Source organism: Numenius arquata, chromosome 5 (genome assembly GCF_964106895.1).
Source record: "Numenius arquata chromosome 5, bNumArq3.hap1.1, whole genome shotgun sequence".
Classification (NCBI taxonomy): Eukaryota; Metazoa; Chordata; class Aves; order Charadriiformes; family Scolopacidae; genus Numenius; species Numenius arquata.
In genome coordinates this window covers 57,659,210-57,679,670 of record NC_133580.1, presented here as the reverse complement: position 1 = coordinate 57,679,670, position 20,461 = coordinate 57,659,210, and the positions used below count along the sequence as shown (strand labels likewise).

The 20,461-nt window shown below is 43.4% G+C and overlaps 1 protein-coding gene across 1 annotated transcript in view; it reads left to right on the top strand.

The window, feature by feature from the left end:
• Window positions 1-4,891: 4,891 nt before the first annotated feature.
• Window positions 4,892-20,461, top strand: part of SORCS2 (sortilin related VPS10 domain containing receptor 2) — a 561,128-nt gene continuing 545,558 nt past the window's right edge. The window contains exon 1 of the mRNA XM_074147142.1: window positions 4,892-5,236. Coding sequence (XP_074003243.1) covers window positions 4,892-5,236 — 345 coding nt within the window. The remainder of the gene's footprint in view (window positions 5,237-20,461) is intronic.

Genomic DNA, 20,461 nt, shown 5'->3' with positions numbered 1-20,461 from the left:
GATTAAGTTGTTTTCATGCATGAGCATTTTGTCTAAACCCCTGCAGGTCACTGTGCTCTTAATGATGTTGTTAACATAAACACAATGGAAATGGCAATTGGTTTGCATCTAATGAATAGAATAAGGTATCCTAAATGCATCTTGATGCATTAATTTAAATAGCCTTTAAAACAAGTAAACAATCTATAAGGAGCATGCTTAAATGGGTAATTCTTCCATGATTTTCTACCATGTTGTGCATCTGCAGTCATCTTGTGTTACCAATTTAAGAAGGCTGTGATTATGAAACATGTACAAATGGTTATCAATATTTTTATTTGTAAGAGTACTTCTTATGTCCAGTAGCAAAAGGAATATTAGCATTGCATCTTGGTTTCTGCTCAAGCAGAACGTGCGGCTTTCTATAATACTTTCAGTGTTTGCTCAGAAATGAACCTGGTAAAAATAAAGTGGGTTAATTGAAGCCTTTTTAATCTTAATCTAATCTGACAGTCAATAAAAATGTGAGTAGATTTTATTAGTATAGCACTAATAATTCTGCCATTAACAGGAAGAAACTTGCCTTGGATTTACAACCCACTAATTCTTTTTCAAGCTTTTTCTATTTCTATTTTGGGACTAGAGGAGCTCAGAAGTGACTGACACTAGGTTATTTGTCTTTTTGTCTGTCTGTGTATATTGGCTGAGCCAGAGTTTATAGGAGACATAAAAGGTGACAGAAATTTAGGGAAGCCTCTTTGTTTTAGAAATCCTTAAACTCAGTCTAAACTAGCTTTTTGGGAACCCTTAAGGAGTTCTAGTTCAACAGGATTTGAAACTGGGAAAGCCCTTTGCTGCTCAGAGTTGGTCTCTTGCATTGCTTAGCTTGCTTGGGCTTTCTAGACAAAATTATACTTACTGGTCTGTAAATTAGCTTCCTTCATTAATATACTTGATGTTAACAAACCTAGAAAAATCAGTAGTAATTCTGTCCTGTTTTGTTTGCATTTCAGCTGGAATAACTGTAACAGAATAAGAAGTAATTAAATATTCTGGTCATGCTTTGGACTAGAAGTATGTTATAGTGATTGTCCTTTGCATAATCAGACATTTCTACGAAGCTGGATCAACCTTTGTTTTCCTTTTTTGCACAGTACCTACCGAACACAATTGGACCCTGATCTGTGATGTGGTCCCCTGACTCCGGACAAAACAAATACATGGTTTTACCTCATAGGTGATTTAGCCACAGGACTTTGAATGACATTAATGGGACTTATATAATGAAACTTCCTTTCCAGATTTGCAAACCTCAGCCTTCTCATCCAATCTGCTCGATACTCATATTTTGAAACTATGCTGTCATTAAACACACGCAGTAGTGATATAATGCAATACAGGTATTGTTGCTACCATATCCCTAGTCTAGAGTTACAACATTTTATTATTGTGAATTACTGATATGCATTATTTATTTGATTGCAAGATTGAGTAAGTGTGTATTAATCTGGTTGATGTGAAAAGAGCTTCAACAGCCATTGAAGAAGTGGCCAGGCAAAAGCATTTCACTTAGTAGCAGAAGTTCTCTGTATTTATCCCGAGAATGTCTATTGCAGAGACAAGAAATTGGGAAAATATTTTCCCAGTGCTGCCCATACATCTGCCTTGGTTCTGATAATCTCTAAAGGAGAGAAGTTACTTTTGTTCCCATTTAATCCTTGATCTTTTAGGAGCCTGATACTGAGGGATTCAATTAGTGACAAGAGCAGTGGCAGGTTGAGTGATTCATCCCCATGTACTCAAATCTCACAATTCATAAAGAGATATAAGAATTACATCCATTTCTCTCTGCTTTAGCATCCTTCAGGTGAGGTTTTTAATTGTCTTGCCTACGAGCAAAGGGCCTGTGGAATTATTCCTTGTCAGTGACTAATCAGTTGGGCCGTGTGTCTGTCCATCCACCTTGGTCAACATCTTCTAAACCTGTAAGAATTTCAACTAAACTGGGGGAGGTCACAAAAGTAAATGGCAAGTTTTGTGACTGGGCAGACAAGGAGGACTTTATTAGTGGATTTATTAGATTCCTGTGAAGATACTCGGGAAAGAGTTCTGACAGTGGGAAAAGATTCAAGCAGACCTTGCTGTTGACCCTAAGATGCAAGGACGGCGGAAACCAGGCTTCATTCATTCTAGAACTACTGCTTGGTTTTCTTTTTATTTTCAGGTCTCATTGTGGGAAATGTCAGTTGCTGACAGATATAAAGAGCCCGACTCTTAGGAATGTGGATGTTATCATCTCTTATCTGCTGCTTACTGGGAGCCCTACCCGTCGAACATGGTGGTGAATGCAAAATGGATAAGCATGACAAAGTCCAACTGTGTTCATTCAGATGGAGTATTAGGTTTTGTATGCCAGTTTTAACATGTAGGGACTCTGGTGCTTCCATCTATTCTGAGTATCTTTAGGTTATTCTACAAATGTTGAGAAATCATCATAATTTCAAAGGAGGTAGGCTATGATGTCAGAATCAGAATTACTGAATTCCTAACAATGGGCAAATCACCCCTTCATGTTGGTTGATGGGATTCTGGTCAGTGTTTCGTTAACAATTCGGCATTGCATTTTTTCCCTCATTCCTTTTTGTACAGAGGTGCAAAAGATGGAAGGTGACACACTCAACATGCAAGTGTTGCCCCAGCAGGAATGACTTTCTACTCATGTGTGTTCTGTGAACAGTTGAATTGCTGCCTAATTTTTGTGCCCCTAAAGAACATGCCCAAACAGCAATGATTCCACAAGCATTTGACCACCAGCTGTCACTGGGACCAGTTTGCAAGAGTCAAGGGGGTTTTATCTGGAAAGTTAACTTTCTGCCCACTTAAAACCAGGTGTTTTTCCCCTTACAAGGGTAGTGTTTCAGAAGGATAAGTCACTCTGAGAAAACTAACTGCATGCAAAGATGATTCTCATCTCATGCTCGTCTTCTGACTTCCTTTAGACAGCTCCTTATAGCTTCTCCGAGGCTTTCTGAGCTTTCAGTATTTTCTCCAGACCAAGATTTGAAAAAAATCTACTTGCTTTTTACACAAGATGTAAACTGCTTCAGGAATTAATTTAATATACAGCCCCTTCAAGAGTCCCAAGGGCAGCTTCTGGTGACCTGGGCCAGGTGGTGCTGCCTGCCTGAGTTCCTGCTGGCTGCCTGGGCTCCTGCTGGCAGGGTCTTTGGGGCAGAATCTCCCAAACCAGCAGCTGGAGATTCCCAGAGGGGGGGCAGTTTCTTCGTTAATTCAGACACTGAGCTGGAGGAATGAGAGGGAAGGCTGCGCAGAGGCTGTTTTGAGGCTGTAGGGCTGCACTTGGGACTTCATTGGGAGCCGTGGAAAAAGCACATGGGATTATTTTATGTAGTTACTTTTATTTTGAAATGTGAGAGTCACCCTGAATTTGAAGCTGCCTTATAGTTTGAGCCACTACAGCAATAACAGGGCAGGTTACCATAGGTCTCCTAGCACTGAAGGCGTACAGTTAATATGTAACCATACAGCTTGCTGAAAGTAATTTTTACATGAATTTGGGATGACCAGGTTATTTTAGGTCATTATGGTAGTCACCCCAGGCCTGTAAACAGTTTAGTTAAACCAGCGGATACTATTTTTCCTATTAATCTTCCTAGAAAAGCCTTTGTAATCCTAATTTTCTAGGCCATTAGGGTAAAGGCAGATTACAACTAAAGCTGGTTTACTAACTTTACTCACCTTGGTTTTGCCCAGCCCAGATCTGTCCTACTAGGTGTCATCTAACGTGTCTGCCTGTATCCGTGGTCATAACTTCCCCTGGTGGGCTTTCAAGTGTGTTTTCTGACATTTAGGCCTGAGCGTCCTTATCTCACTGTGAAGTTACATTCAGCTTCAGAGTTGCTCCTGGATTGGGCAGCAGGTTGGACCAGGAATCTTCCCGAGGTCCCTGCTGACCTCGGTTACCCTGTGAGTCTAACCTACTCCCTCTCACGGCATCAAACCGCTTCACAAGCGCCTATTTATTCACAGTTACACAGTGCGCTGCAGCGGAGCAGGAAGAGCATCCAGTCTGTGATGCCTAAATCTTCTCCCACCCCTTCACCTGTCTGTTTTGAGTTACGCCGCATGGCACAGACCCTGTCATTGCCCCTCCTGCCCGGGACCACGCTGTCCCGAGCATTTCCTGATGCTGCCATGGATCAGTCACAAATTACAAATGCCCACAGTGGGCAATATTGGATTAGCAATCGGCTCTGGACAATGCAGGTGACAGCCGGGTGCCTCCGAGGGGCTGAAGAAAGGAAAGGCTCCCATTCTTCTCTTAATCACAAGAATCTTATTTTTGCACCTGCTCCATTCGCTCCTCGGCTTCCAGCTGCTGACAAACAGACCCCTTCTGACTTTTCCCCTGCAGCCTCCCGGGAGGCACGGCCAAACCAGGGCCATCCCCTGTGCCGGCAGAGGGCAAAGCTGGCGCGCTCGCCCCCAGCGACCCTCGGTCCCGGGGGGCTGCTCGACTTTTGCTCGGAGCGCCCTCGAAGCGCCTCTCCCCGGAGCTCAGCGGGAAACTTCACACGCAGCGGGCTCGGCTCCTTCCCGCCTCGCCGGGAGGGACCTGTCCCCCGCCGCTGCCCACCCGGGGCGCGGGCGGCTGTGCCCATCACCCCGCGTCTGTCCGCCCGTCTGTGCCGAGCCCCCCCCCCGCCGCCGCCCGGCGTTTCGGCGCGGGCCAGCAGATGGCGGCGCCGCCCCGGCTGGGCGCGGAGCCCCGCGCACGCCGCTGCCGAGCGAGCCCCGCTCCGGTTACAACCCTCCCCCGCCCCCGCCCTCCGCGGCGGTGTCTCCCTCCCCGCCACCTCCCCGCCTGTCACTACCACGCCGGAGAGCCACCATGGCGCACGGCGGGCCACGCGTGTCCGCCGCCGCCGCTCCGCGCGGGGCCGCCCGCCTGCCGCTGCTGCTACTGCTGCTGTCGCCGCTGCTGCCGGGCGCCGCCGCCGCGCTGGGCTGCGCGGAGCCCTGCGGCCGCCCGCGTCCCGGAGCCCTGACCCGCGGGGCGCGCAGCGTGCCGGAGCCGCTGAGCGACGACGAGGAGGCGACGGGGGGCAGCCGCTCCAGGAGAGCATCCTCGGCGGCGGGCCGGGAGCAGGTCTCCCTCATCAGCACCTCCTTCGTGCTCAAAGGGGACGCGTCTCACAACCAGGCGATGGTGCACTGGACGGGCGAGAACAGCAGCGTGAGTGCGAGGGGCGGTGCGGGCGGGGTGGGTGGGGGTCCTTGCCCTTACCCCTGCCTTTACCGTTGCTATGCTCCCCCAACTTGCGGGGCGCAGCCTGCCGTGCCGCCTGCGCTCCGCCGGGCTCGGTGCGGCCGGAGCGCGCTGCTCCCGCCGCCCGCTGCCGAGCCGGGGGCGCGGGGGGTCCCCGTGGACCCCGCTCCGGGCGAGCTGCACCCCGGCAGCCGGTGAGGTGCCGCCGGGAGTCGAAGCGCCGCCGGGGTCGGGCCAGCCCCGCGCAGCCTCCGCCACTTCCCCAGAAGTTTGGAAAGTTTGCGAGCGCGCATCTTGCAGAGGGGCCGGGTGCGCGGTGCGCGCCGCGCTGCGAGGAGGAGGAGGAGGAGGAGAAGAAGGGCGAGGGCTTGGCCCAGGAGCGGCGAGGCGGTATCCGTGTGCCATCGAGGTGCCCCCGGGGCTGTGCGAGGGTCTCCGGGTAAAGGAGAGGCAGCGGGGGGAGCTGCGGCGCGGGGATTATCTCCTCCAACCCCGCATAAAGTCCCAGATTAAATTGTCGAGGCTTAATCGATTCACCTCGATTCAGTCATCCCCCTGTGCTCTTCCCCGCGCCGCGCTCTGCCTCCTCAAGCGCCGGGGACAGAAAATCCCATAACAAAATCAAAATCAAATAAAACCCAGCCCCGGGTTTGAGGTGGATGTGAGCGGCAGAAGCGGGTGAGCGGGGCGGCCCCGCGGGAAATCCGCCCGGCGGGTGCGGAGCCTCCGCCACGGCGCGGGCGGTGCGCGGAGAGGGCCGAGGCCGGGGCCGGTTCCCTCCCCGCACGGCCCGGGGCTTCACTCCGCCGGGAAATCCCTCAAAGGCGTAGCAGCAGCTCTCCGAAGATTTTTACAGCCTCATCCCAGCGCGCTGGGACCAGTGTTATTGCATTAGAGCATCAGCGTTCACAACTTTTCGCCCTTAAAGCACTGTGGCTTGCCTTTATTATTTAATTATATATTTTAGGCAGCAACTCTTAACGGTGAGCTCCCCTAGCCTATTTTTAACTCATTTTCAATTTCGGCTAGTCTTTATTTCTTTACATATTGACCCATTAATGGTTGCTTATTTGCACGGGTGATTTCAGGGAGTTGCAGCTTCTAATTTATGCTTCAGTGAAACGTTGTATCATAACAGTAGGCGCCATAGGTAAATATTACACAGCACCTTGCGCTGTCTGTAACTTCAGAGACAGGAAAACATTGTTATGAAGGCTCAAGATCAACTTTCTCCTGGAGGATTTTAGTGTTCCTGGAGAACTCTTGAGTGTTTTTACTACAGTTCAGCTAAGCTCCGACTCTTCTTGAACTTTGTGGATTTAGCATAAAGTTTGCTTAAACTTGGCTCAGTTCAGGGAGCTTGTGTTGTACTTGTAAATATGTGAATTATCATCCTTTCTCTAGGATCTGAAGTCCTGCTTTTTGCCTGTTTTGCTAGGGAGTCACTCAGGGTGTGGAGCTGCTAAGGCTCCAGTGGTGAGGATGCAGTAATTCCCTTGAGCACGCTGAGCGCTTGTGTTAATGCTCTTGTATAATCAGGTGTCAGAGTTGGAGTCAGCGTCGTAAAGCTTGACACTTTCAAAGGCAGTTTTTGATTTGCTCAGGCAGGAAGCATAAGATGATGGCCATTTTCTGTGAAAAGAAAATGTTGCAAATCAGCAGCATCAGCTATTCTGATTCTGTCCTTCCTCTATTTCTCTGGTCTTAGACTGCTGCTGTTTTTTGTGGACAGTGCTTGCAGCGTATTTGGACTACTTCCTTGAAGAATTCAGTATTAAAAAGTTGGCATAAGTTCATTTTTTGACATAAAAGGCAAGTAACAGCTTTCATGCAAAGCGCTCTGCACTCTAAAACGAATATAGTAGAACCTTGCTAATCCACATTTATGACTAGTGGTCTCTCCTCGCCTCTGCAAAGATTTAATAACAGATGCTGCAGTGAGGGCTTGTATTGCTAAAATGTTATTATTTTTTCACAGTATGCTACAGTTCACTTACTAGAATACTACCAAGTACTCTCTTCAAAAGCAAAGATAAGTGGCAACTGTCAGAATAAAAGAAAGTGGTTACAGTCTTTGCTGCAACTTCTCAGTTCTTTTTTGTTTGCTCAGTTACTATCTAGTAATTCAGTATTGCAGGATGATACGCTCATCATGAATGCCTGCAGACGTTCTCTACAGCATTTACACATTCAATAAAAAATACTTTTGCAGAGTTACTTAAAAATTATGTTGCTTACTCTGCCTGCCATCAGGTGATTACCGTCAAACAAGACTGGATTTGAAGAGTGACCTGGTGATGAAACACTCTTTGCCGCCTTAAGCCGAATGAGAGCAGACGGTCTTTTTGCACTGAATGTTTTACAGTATGACTGTCAGCATTTTTTTGCACCTTCTTTTCTTGTTAGCTTTGTTTTATTGCATGCTTCCAGTAGAAGAGCTGATTTTAACAAAGGCTTCCAGAGAAAAATGATTTGTAAAGACAGTCTGTAGAATCTTTAATCTTTTTTTTTTTTTTTTGAAAAGAAGCAGAAGAAATACATTAAGCCCAATGGAAGCAGGATGGACTTAAAGGATTTGGAGAGAATTTTTCTGCTTGTATGTATGTGAGATTAAAAGAATTGAAAATAAGTACCTGATCCAAAACATATTTAAAGTAGTTTTGAATGTTTGTTTATATAGATATGTATGTATGTATTTATTTATTTTACTCTGGGTTAAGTGTTTGGAGGAGCACTAAGATCCAGTGCTTCTCAAACCTTGCACCTTACCTTGTGTTCTTAAATCTATGGCAAGTCTTGCTTTGCCTCAGAAGCACAGGCTTGAGCCATGAAGCGCTGTTCTGTCCCAAGCGCCTTGCAGTCAAGGGGAGGACTGTCATTCATAACAGTGGGGTTCTGGATCAGGCCTTGAGAACCTCAGGAGGCGCTAAGCAATCTTGAAGTGTCACCACGCACGTTTGGCACCTCATTGAAGGTACTCAGCACTTTGTAAACCAAGGAGCTGAACTAGTTCCTTTACCATGTACAGCTGTGTGGCTGAAAATTTGACAGTGATGAGCTCCAGATGACCATATATCCTCTTAAACACCTCACCAAGTAAAATAAATGAAGAAGAAATATGCAGTAGGATTATTCCTTTGAGCTCTGTGGTGGAGAGACAAATGACCATAAAAGCAGAGGGGGCAGCTGCTTCTCTGAGGGATGATCACCTGCATGAATAGTCCATTGAAAGTGCTACCATGGAGTACTCATGTGTGGATCAAGGGCAAATAAATAAATTTGAAAGGGGCAGAGGTTAGGTTGATGTGCACATGGAGCTTTAAAAAAATTTATTTGCATCTTGTAAATCCTCCTGTGCTGTAATAATAGAAGCATTTGATTTTTTGGTTGCATGAGATGTCTTGAAAGAAACTAAGGAGACTATAAATTAAATTGCTCCTCTCTCCTCCCCCTTCTTTTCTGTACTGTAGAAGTCTGATGTGTGTTTTGTTATCCGCTTGTAATGCCGTTAGTTTTGTGAATTAGAGAAACGGTGGATTTGATAGCACAGCAGAGTATATGGTTGCACTGACTGTAAAGTGAGCTTGAATAACTGGGAAGATTGCTGTACACTTCCTTGCTTTGTCAAGAGAGAACTGTGCAGGGAGCTATGCAAATTGCTTCCTGTTTTGTGTCCTCATTACTTTTATTTTGCAGTCTAATAATTAATTATTTATAAATTACATGAACAATAAGCCTGCCCCTGACCTTTCTTGACAGTGGGATGCATAGTCAAAACCATCACTAGTGATGCAAGTCTTGCAATAGTCCTTGTAACATCAAGAGTGTATCAGGTTAGCGAATTCCTCCTATTTCTGCTCTGTCCCCCCTATACCCACGGAAATCTGTTGTGCACTATTACTTTCAAACAGAGGCTCATGCAAGTGGAACTAATTTCCTTTCCAATCTTGAAATATCATAAAGTGAAGACATGACAGGTGGGTGGTGCAGCGCAACGTTTACGCTGGTAGGGGCTAGTGATTGACATTTGTGTAACTGATAAATAACATGGAGTTGTGCATCGGAGTATATACAGGTAGCGTGCTTGCAGCATAGCCTCTTACTGTGTTAAGCTGAATATGTATGTTTGCAGATTTGCTAAAAATACACTACCTTTTCTGATTTGGGGAAAAATAGTCAACCGATGACAGCTTTTAAAAACCCTACTTTTCCTTAGAAGAGACCTTATAGTCATCTCAGGAGCTTTTTTTGTGCTAGGTAAACAACTTCCTTTGCAAAACTATATTCTTTTCGACCCTCCTAGAGAATTCCCATTGTGCATTAGTACTAACTGATTTAAAAAGAAAGTTTAAAATCAAAGCCAAAACAGAAATGCAGGGATAATAGACTTGTATTCATGATTTATTTTGATTCATGAGCTGCTCTTCATGCTGTGTGCAGACTGCTAAAGTGTTCTGAACAGGACTTCGGCCAACTAGTTCTATGTCTGCAGTTTCATGGTTCCAGTATTTCCTTTTTTTGTTTGTTATAACACTATTAAGTCCATGCAGGCACTTATTTGTCCAGTAAGTTGATGTTATGATCCCTCATAAACATGTAGCTCTTTGTTATGGAAAATAAACATGAATACACACACTATTTTTTCCAGACTTAGTATTTATCAGCCTCTTATCGGCAAGGAAGGTTTATCGCACATCTACAGAAATTGCTACACACAAAAACTTTAGCTGATCCAGGCTTTTCTGTATTTGATATACAGGTACTTTGTTTAATTTAAAAAATATTACTCTTTGTGATACAGTTTCACCATATATGATTTATAGAGCCCTGTGATCACTAAATGTATTCTTCTGGCAGATATTTTATTTAATTGGTTTTCTGTTTTGTTTAGTTGGCAATAAATTTTGCTGAGGGGATCTATAAAAAGCATTGACTTCAATCTGTAGCAGTATCTCTAATGGTAAATGTAATTATCTGTCCAAACTGGGCAAAAGTCCATTTGTGGTAAGGTTTTGGTGCTGTTTCTCCAGAGTAGCCAGACTACTTTTTATGAAACTAAAGGGAGCATGAGGTCAAAAATCCTGACGGCTAAGACTTTTGATAAATGGCAGATATATTGCAAAGTGAAAGGCAGATTTCCCATAGGGAGTTGTTTTTTTTTTAAAATTCCTTGAGATGATAGTGCGATAAAAAACAAACAGAAACCAAATCCAATAATCATATTTGAATGGAACAGCAGAATCCCACATGGAAAGCAGAATGATTTTAATCTCATTGAAATAACTCAGGAGTTTTAACACATTTTTTTCCTTTCCACACCCCCCCTCCCCCATGATGTGAAGTTTATGGCTTACTTCATTTATTTGCTTCTACCACCTCTGTTTTCCCTCTCTTCCAGCCCTACAGCTTGCTAGTCATGTCACTGCCTGCTGAGCTCTCTCCACGTTTCAGCATATTCCAGCTGCTAAAGAAAAGAGAGAGCACCTCTTCTCATCCCCAAAGTAGACACTTAAAATTGATATGTACTTTAATTAGTAAGTGTGTGTTTCAAACATGCTTGAAAGTCCTTGTCCGTGTGCAGCCCTCCACACCTGCAGTCATACCTGGTTTTACCTGGTTTGCTGGTTTAACTGGTGTTACCTGGTTTGCTTAGGAGCAAGCTACTAGCAGCCTTAGCCTGAGTAGGTGCTACTGTGCCGACACAAGGACGTGCTCAGAGAGGTTAAATCCAGGAGGGAAATTTAGCAATGAACACTAAAGACAGACACCAGCTTGAAATCCTATCTCTGATACTGCTGATGTATTACATGTGCAGGATAAACCAAACCTGGCTTAATAACAGTCATTAGGTATGTGTTTAGGCTGTTGATAGCAGGTTCACGTATCACAGTGGGAACATAATGCTTTCTTCCTAAGCTTGACAGTGTTAGGAATCTACTGAGAGAGATCTTTGGAGAAAGAAAGTAGGACATCCTTTTGATTTTATTAAAATTCAATAGAGTAGTAGGCTCTTTTCGAAAGAACAGAAGGGGAAAATTATGATCTTTTCAGAAAAAAACCTAATTGTTCTGCTAAAATGGGAAGTTGTGTGAGGTGTGTACTGATTTATGAATTTAAAACATGAAACCACCCAGATTATGAAGTTTTTATGCCAAGCCCCTTGTATGTCCAAATAAAATATTTTATGGTTCTGTCAATTAAGACCAAAGGATGTTAGCATAAGGAAAGAGAATCTGCAGTGCAATGCAAGTGAGATCTTTCTAGTTCCTGAAAGCACAAATTTATTTAAGCAACAGCTGAAAGTGTAGGTTGAAAGTAGTCTGCAGTATATGACTGCTCACCGTAGCTCAGGATGAAACTTGATGATCTGCAACATTCCTTTGGCATTTTTATTCCCATAGTCTCACATTCTTTACCAAACATTCCCATCCCCAACCCCCTGCCCTGGTAATAATAATTTAAAACACTAACAAATCACCAATGACAAAACTACTTTTGAAAGAAATAATGGATGAGATCCCTTTTCGTGCCTAACTTCAGCCTTCAAGTCTAAGCTTGGACTTCTGCAGTCGAAGGAGGTGGAGATGGTCCCTGGATTGATCCCTCCCCTGACAATGTTCACATCTTGAGAAAGCTTGGATGAGTTGACTTCTGAAAGCATGTGTCTCTCTCTGCTTATTGCAGAGGGGTCTAGGTGATAAACCTTGATGGAACACAGAATTTATTTAAAGTTATCCCTAACCCAAATATCTGGAGTTTATTGCCGCTGCAGTTATTTCCTTCCTTCTTATTGTAGCATGGCTGTTGGAGTTTCAGTTACGGATTAAGACTCTGTTGTGGTGGGTATTGCACAACCCCAATGCAAAAATACAGGTGCAGCTCTAAAGATTTTATAATGCTTCTCCCTGAGAAGCAAAATTATATGCTTAAGGGTTGTACATTGACAGAGATTACACAAAGGTCTAAGTTTCAGTCCAAAGGCTGCTTCAACAGCTGTTTTAAGTATTTTTTTTTCTAATGACTTGGAATATTCATACATAAGCAGTAATTGGAGCAAAGCCTAAAATTTCCTCTCCGAGTTGAGAGTTAATCAGGAGTTTAGAAACATGCCCACTCTGTGTGTATGTATGGAGGTGTGTTTTTCTGTCTCTTTCTCTTTTGTCCAAACCAGTAGATCTGCAACGTGCCAAGAAAAAGTGGAATAGTTTTAGCAGTAAGGGTTGCGAGTCTTGGTTCTGGCAGGAGAAGTGTGTCTCAACTCTTCATGCAGAAGGGGGAATTAGACGCGCTGAGCCCAGTGCTGTTGTGTAAGGGTGAGGAGGGCAGTGTCACCTCCCGGGAGAGAAGCCGTGTTCCAAAGCGAGTTGCCACTGTGCGCTGTGAAATGCTCGGTGTCGTAGGTGTGCGCTGGCACATCTGCTGCACTCACTGGCTTTGGCAGGATGAGTGGAGAAGTGCCGTGCTTGTGGATCCTGTTGGATTTCGTCAGCCCTGGATGAGGCTGCTGTGGAAAGAGGAGAGATGCTGAGGTGGTGCTGTCTTGGGGGACTGAGATCGTGCGTGCCGCCCTTGGCGGAGCTGGCGATGCTCCGCACAGCCCCATCACCACGTCTGCGAGCTCTCAAGCAGTGCTGCAGTTTTCACAGTGGTGCCAGGGGGGAAATCTGAGGCTTGGCCAGAGGTTTAGTGTGAGGTTCCAAATGAATGGCTGTTGGGTTAAACTGAAGCTGAATGGGAGCACCGAGGAACTTTGCCAGTTACCTCACCAGTATCCTCTGAAATAGCACTTGCATTACATAGATAGTTTTGTGCCTCAGTTTCCTACCTGCAATGCGAGAGTAATGGTACTTCCCTTTCTCTTAGGATTGCTGTTGCTATAAATAAGCTGTGCATTTCAATATTAAAGTAATGGTTATCATCACCGTAACACCTAAAAGAGGCAATATCATAGAAAATCACCTCTATGGTTTCTTTGTTCCTTTGACAGTTTCACAGTGCAGTCTAGGAATCAGGGAAGAAAAGGCTCTCACAAGTCATGCAAACTTCTCTGCTTGTTCTCTTATTTGTTTTGATCAGGGCTCCTTTTAATGTGTAGTCCAGTTTAATGTAAATGCCTAGACTTTGGCACTTCAAGATCATTGAACAGGCTTAAGATTATGTGACTAAAACCATTTTCAGTGAAACCTAGCCTGTATTAAAATGTTTTTTTCTGCCCTCATTTACTGGTATACTGAAATAACTGTCCTTCTTTTTCACTGTTTATAGCTTTCCTACTCTTGTAGACTAGTAATTATTTCTCTGAATAACATCGATTTTGGCCTTTAAAATTTTCTTTTATAACTCACTTTTGTTAGCTCTTTAATTGCACCATCTGGATAGGACAATACCTACATATAATAGTACCTACCTACGGTGTATTTGACTGGCATATTTTTAGAAATTTACATACACTCAGAGATTATTGTTCATTTCTGGATTCCCTCTAATCTCTCTAATGTCCTTGTGATTATCTGTGTTTTCTAAAAAGAAAACCACAGAACAGCAAGTAGGGTTTTTTCTTTTTGTTTTTGTTCTTTTTTTAAAGTAAGTGGTAAAAACACTTAAATAATTTGGTCATTAGCAGAAAAGCTAATTTCTGTGGCTTCTGTGCAGTAACATTGTTAAAAGTTTTTTCTAGTAGATGAAGTGGGTGTATTGAATGTTTATTTTTTCCCCATTCACTTTATGATATCTGTTTCTTCCATGGTCTTTGGAAGCTCATCAGAGGTACAGTAAAACTGCATGAAGTGTCATGGAAGCGTTATTTGCAGGCACCAACTACTGTGATGTGTCCTTATTCCTACCGAGCAGTAGGCCCATGTTTACTGGCCAGTGTGTTCAGTTTTAGCAGATGGCAAGCTGCACTCTCTGAAAAACCGTTACTGTCTCTTGTCTGCTCCCGAGACTGAAAGTGTCACAGGGAAAGAGCAGTCTTCCCCTCGCACATGTATGAGCAAGATGTGGGGGTCTGCTCTGAGTTGGTAGCATCTAGGTGATTCTCTAATACCAATAAATAATTATGATGATGATTGAGGTTTGAGCTGTTCCACCTGTAAATTCTAGCAGTGCGTAGCCTGGCCTCCCGAACTGAGCGACAGTAGAGAAAAGTTGATTTTCTCAGGTATTGAAGAGCAGCCTGTTTATGGTTAATGCGTTCCCACGTTTGCCTCCACCAGCAATTGTCACTGCGAGACAGATGCCCAAAGGCATAGAGCTGGAGGGTGAGAGGGATATGTTGGAATCACTCTTTGAGCTTTGGGCAGTGTTTCACAGTGTTAAATGTGACTGATTTTAAAGAAATAGTTGTTTCTTCATTGAAAACGCAATTGTATCGGGGGATGTTAGGTTGCCATAAAATCCTCCTGGGTCTAAGTTCAATAAGATATTTTTCCTGTTTTTGCTAGCAGAAAAATACTTTGTAACTTGCTCTTTTCAGAGGATTGGAACTGCCTGTGTGTCTAAGGCATCTAAATATGCAGCAGTACTCGTTAAATCTTGCCATTTATGGAAAGCAGAATATTCTTTTCTTGGGTCTTCTTTTATGCTCCTATGTATTGTGTTGTGTGTTCAGCGTAAGTAGGCATCGGTGTTAGCATAGGTATGAGTATAACCCTGAGGGAACTTGTGAACCCCTTTTGTATAGGCAGCTCTTTTTTATGTGTGGTTTTTGAGGCATTCCGTGGATGAGGCATGAAAATAGAAATAAACAAAAGAAAAGTAACACGTGCCAGTGACAGGTTGATTACTTTCTGGGTGCATAGAGATCTTTGCCAATCAACTACCACCACAAGGCAATGGGGACCCATCAGTGCACTTACACAGTGCTCTAACATTCAGCCTGTTACAGAGCTCACGAGGTGAACTCTGGGGAGATCTGTAGCAGCAAATGCCTGGAGATGCCCAGGAACCTGGCTGGTGGTGCTGGAGATGTGTAACCACATGCAGTTGGATGACACAGAAACACTAATGCTCTATTGCCCATCTCACCTCAGCCAGCAGAGATCTCCCCAGTGGGAAAGGAAGACAAAATGGAATGATTGGGATCTGCTATATGTTTATGTGTTTGTACTTACAGGCTGTAGTCTCGATGATTCTTAACTGAATAAACCCCAGTATCCTACTCCATGACAGGTTAGTATTAACATACTTCTATATTTAAGTTCCCAGCTGGTTTTTAGAGTGATCCCACTGTGCTCTTTCTGAGCATTTTATGGGACCCTGTTGAGACTAGTAAGGGTTTACATTAGATTTGGCTGCTACATATTGGTCTGTGGATATGCTATGTGAACATCATTCCTTCTGGCCTCTGTCATTTTAGTCTTGTAAACCACACAAGTTTAATTGGTATGTATAGGACTTTGGAGTCTTGGGTATTGTAGTATTTCATGTGGTTACAGCATAGAAGCAAGCAGGCATCTGACCTAAAAAGCTTTCCTCTGCCAGATTCAGATGCCCCCCCACAGGCACTAGGATTTCATCAGAACGGCAGCTTTTGATTTAGAGGGCCATTTCTTATTTTGCTAATTTGATTGGCTTTTAATCAGTGGTTTCCTATGTTTCCCTGCCTGTTACCCGACCACATAATGGCAAGCATGTCAAAAGGTCTCAGCTGCCTTGAGAGCAGTTTTCAAACATGTTCTTTACCCTGAATGAGAAGTACAAACTGAACAGAATCTGTGTGAAATGTCTGTGTTGGGAGCGTGGTGGCTTTGGAGTGGGAGTGGTGTCCTGAGCACCAATGACAGACTACAGAGGACGGACAGTGGACTCCCTGGTTACCCTTGGCTGTGCTGGTGCTGGGGGTAGAGAATTGGGAAGCTGTTACTATTGTTGGTTCTGAGCTTTTCTTTCCCCTGAATGAGGGAGGCCAGTACTGGCGGAGTCAGATGAGACCTGATCCTGTTCATTTTGAGGCTTCCCAGCCTGATAGGAAAAACAAATATGAAAGAATCCAGAGTTATTTTTTCCTCTCTTCTAAGTGACATCCACTGAGGTGCTGCTGAGCACATGCAGGAAGGAGGAGGGTGTGTGGATGGAGCAAAAACGCCCCTATTTTTGGAACAAGCAGTCCCCGCTATCAATGTATTTGATTTCTTTTGGGTCACAGATATTATTATTAAACTCTGTCTAAAACCACCGTAAAGAAGAGAAGCAAGAAAATATGTTGCACGTCAGCCGAACAGCATTTTTGTAGCTCGGTGAAACCCACTTTGTGATTCACTAATTAAGCTGGTGGCTCCCACCAGCTTCTGCAAAGGAAGATGCAGAAGGAAAGCATTCCCCGCATATAGACTGAATTGGACACCTCTGCTTAAAAATTGTAAGATGTAGCTCAGTGAACACGTTTTCAGTTCATAATGAAATACATATGTTCATCTTCATGCAGCATCTCTCAAGGGCTACTGTGCAGAGCACTGAGGGCCACTAACAAGATCTCCTTTTCCTTCCTTCCTCCTCTTCCAACTGCTTTAAAACAGATGTTTTTTTTATAAAGTGTGCTACATTTAGCAGGCTTTGAACCTTGGTATTCTTTTTAATAATTTCATTGCTCCTGGAGAACTCTAAGAGACAGCGTTTTTTAAATTCATCGTATAAGCACCTTGTGCCCTGTGTTCCATTTCTGTATTTAAAAAATCTTTGGGGGACAGGAGGGAGATGATTGCTATCAGGCTACCGTATGAAATCAGTGCGAGAGCAAGGTTGTTAGTAGTAAAATATCAACATAATTTTTTTTTTTTTTTAGTTTATCTAACTGCAGAAAAGTCACTTCTTAAACTGGCGCAACTTAAGAATTTAATGAAAGAGAAGCTTCCTCATCAGCAGGTGGACTTGGTTCAGCTTGGTGGGTCTGCAAGCATGCAGGAATTTTTGAGCTGCTTTTGTGCGTGCTACTGAGGCAAGAGATGCTTTATGAAAGCTGAAAAGAAGACCCTCAGCTTCCCGTTTGAATCGGTGTCCACATTATTGTGAGGGATTGCATCTTGGCTCTGATGTTTGTGACTGCAAAGAGAGCCTTCCTGAAGATGGGAATGGGAGGCTAGAGAAGGATATAATCTTTATCTTGTTTGCAGAAACTGCCAGCGAGTCTGGTTATTGCATTGCTGTATGTTGTGAAGTATATCGAGGCTCCCTGATGGAGCAGGACTCAGGCCAGCGTGATGTTTCACAGGGGTCGGTAGCTCAGAAGTCAAGCCCATTGAGATGGGAGCACTGAAATTCACATTTAGGCGTAGACTGTGTACCAGAAAATAATATAAAGAGTTCATAGTCTTTGATCCACAGTCTGTTGTATGTGGATGGTTTGCACAAAATATGCAAGCTTTTTTTTTTTTTTTTTTTTTTTTTTTTGTAGCAACTAAATAGGCTTGTATTTATGAACTGAACCTGATTGTCACAGTCACTATCACTCAATGAGAAACTCCGCTCCCCTTTAGGCAACTTCTGCATCTGTCCTTTGTTTCTGTTACTTTTCTGTCTGCTTTTTTGTATGTCTCTCATTCCTCCTTTCTTTTCTCTGTCTCTGTGTGTCTCCTTTGTTATTCTCCCTTCATTTCCTTCTCTGTATTAAATCACCTTTCTCACCCCTGAGGGCTTAAATAGCATCATCTTCCCTGTTCCATCTGGAAAAAAAAAGATCTTCAAAGACATGATTAGTAATGACACAGACATGTCATCAGTTTGGGAGTTGCTATTCCAGTGAATATAGATGTTCACACCTGGTCACATGTTGTCTGCAGGCTTGGACAGACAGTGCGGCATTGCTTAAGGGAATCTTGCGTTCATGGCAGTATCTGTAGCTCGAGAGGATAGCAATAGCAGATGTTTAATCAAAAAAATCGTCCCCAAAATACATTATCTGAATTGAAACTGGCCCAGGAGCAGTGCATTTCACCTCATGCCCTGGCATTGTTTTAATCCCAGCCAGCAACTAGGGCCATGCAGCCACTCGCCTACTCCCCCCAGTTGCGATGGGGGAGAGAATCGGAAGAGTAAAAGTGAGAAAACTTGTGGGTAAAGACAGTTTAATAAATAAAAAAAATGGCGCACACGCAAGCAAAGCAAAACAAGGAATTCACTCACTGCTTCCCATGGGCAGGCAGGTGTGCAGCCATCTCCAGGAAAGCAGGGCTCCATCACGTGTCATAGTTACTTGGGAAGACAAATGCCATCACTCCGAATGTCTCCCCTTTCCTCCTTCATCCCCCAGCTTTATATACTGAGCACGATGTCACATGCCATGGAATAGCTCTTTCGTCAGTTGGGGTCAGCTGTCCCGGCTGTGCTCCCTCCCAGCTTCTTGTGGACCCCCTGCCTGCTTGTTGGCAGGGCATGTGAGACACAGAAGAGGCCTTGACTCCGTGTAAGCACTGCTCAGCAGTAACTAAGACATCCCTGTGTTATCAATACTGTTTTCAGCACAAATCCAAAACATAACCCCATACTAGCTACTGTGAAGAAATTTAACTGTCCCAACCAAACCCAGCACATGTGCCCAGCCTAAATCTGTGAAGTGATCTCTTAATCTCACCTGGGGTTAGTTTTGGACCGGGGACATGAAGTGAAAGTACATTGCTTCTGTGTAAAGCTTCTGGGTGAGTTTAAATGATCATAATTAGAAATGAAAGACTCAGAATCCCATTTCCAGTCATCTAGTTCTGTAATCTGCACATGCCATCTGATAAGAATTTATATACTACCCATCACTGGAATGACTCTGCTTCTCATCCAGGTTTAATTGAAAAATAATCATAATCTATTCAGTGTTGGATTTAATGCATAAATGAGTTATTGTGAGCAAAACACAGCTTCCGAAAAGTCTGTTACCGTGGATTTTATTGTCTGGATTAAGTTCAGATATTAGCGCATGTCAATCTTATGCTTGGGTGATATCATTCTGATATGTGACTTTGCCAAGTATGCCTCATTATTACTTTTTGTAACCTATAGGCAATGAATTCTTTTTCCCTTAAATGAAATGAAATATTTACAAGCTGTTACTTATTGCAAGAATTTAAATGAATGAAGTTTCTTTTGATAACAAATGCAAGCTGAGGAAAGCAAAGACAGCAAATGGGTGTGAAGCAGTCATAGGAGGGAAACCGCAGCTCATCTGTGTAAGCTGCGTGGCTTTAGCTGAGCCTTGAAAACATGGGAGTCAAAAGCAGGAAAGTGCTAAGGTCTTGGTTTCTGGCAGAGCTTGTTTCTCTGATGCAAGTGCACTTGCTGTGCAGTCACTGCAGTTCATGGACTGAAAGAAGATGAACAGATTTAGAGTGCTTTTATCTAACATGAAATTGATACTGTCTTACGGGAATGACTTCTAAGAAGAACATAAGAAGGTCTGTGCTGGGCTAGACCTGTGGGTATCTAGGGAAGAGCATCAGACTCAGATGAGTATTTTGTGGTCCTTCACCAGACAGCTTTTCTGGCCAACAGCAATTTGTGGCTCAGGGGTAACTGTAAAAGCTTTTCAGGTGCAAGAAACATACCTTGTTTATAAACATGAAAATGAGAGGGAACGTGAGCTTATGTACTTAAATGCAGCAGTCAGCCAAAATTGCTAGTACTGAATTTCTATTGATTACATCACCCTTTTCCCCAAACCTAAATGAGTTCAAATTTTGGGGTATGTTCTTCGAGTGATTTAAATTTTGTGGCTCTGTAGCTACATTTTAGAATTTCAAAACCATTTCTTACTATATTGATTTAAATAGTATTTAAATTCCAACAAATTATCTGAAATAACAAGTAGACCTATCAACACATAATTTACAAAGTATTTTTTTTTCTATTGTTTAACACCAATTTGGAAAGTTTAAAGAATACTGTTTCTCTTGAGTGAATGTTGTTTCTGGAAAGAAAGATGCATGACAATAGTAGTTTTTAGAGGTCTTTTTGTTTTCATGGAATTTATTAAATCATCTTTTTAGAAGTGTTGGATGATGGTACTCTCATATGGAAGAAGTACTAAGTATCCTGAATGTTTTCCTTGATTATTTAACTGAATAGATATTTGTTAAATGGCCAACCTCATCTGAGCCAGGATTAATTTTAAATTCAAGCCATTATTCTCTGGGTACATAACCAATACAGTATATGTTCTTATGAACAAGTGAGTCTCATTTTTAATTTATGAAAGTTTACCTGAGAGTA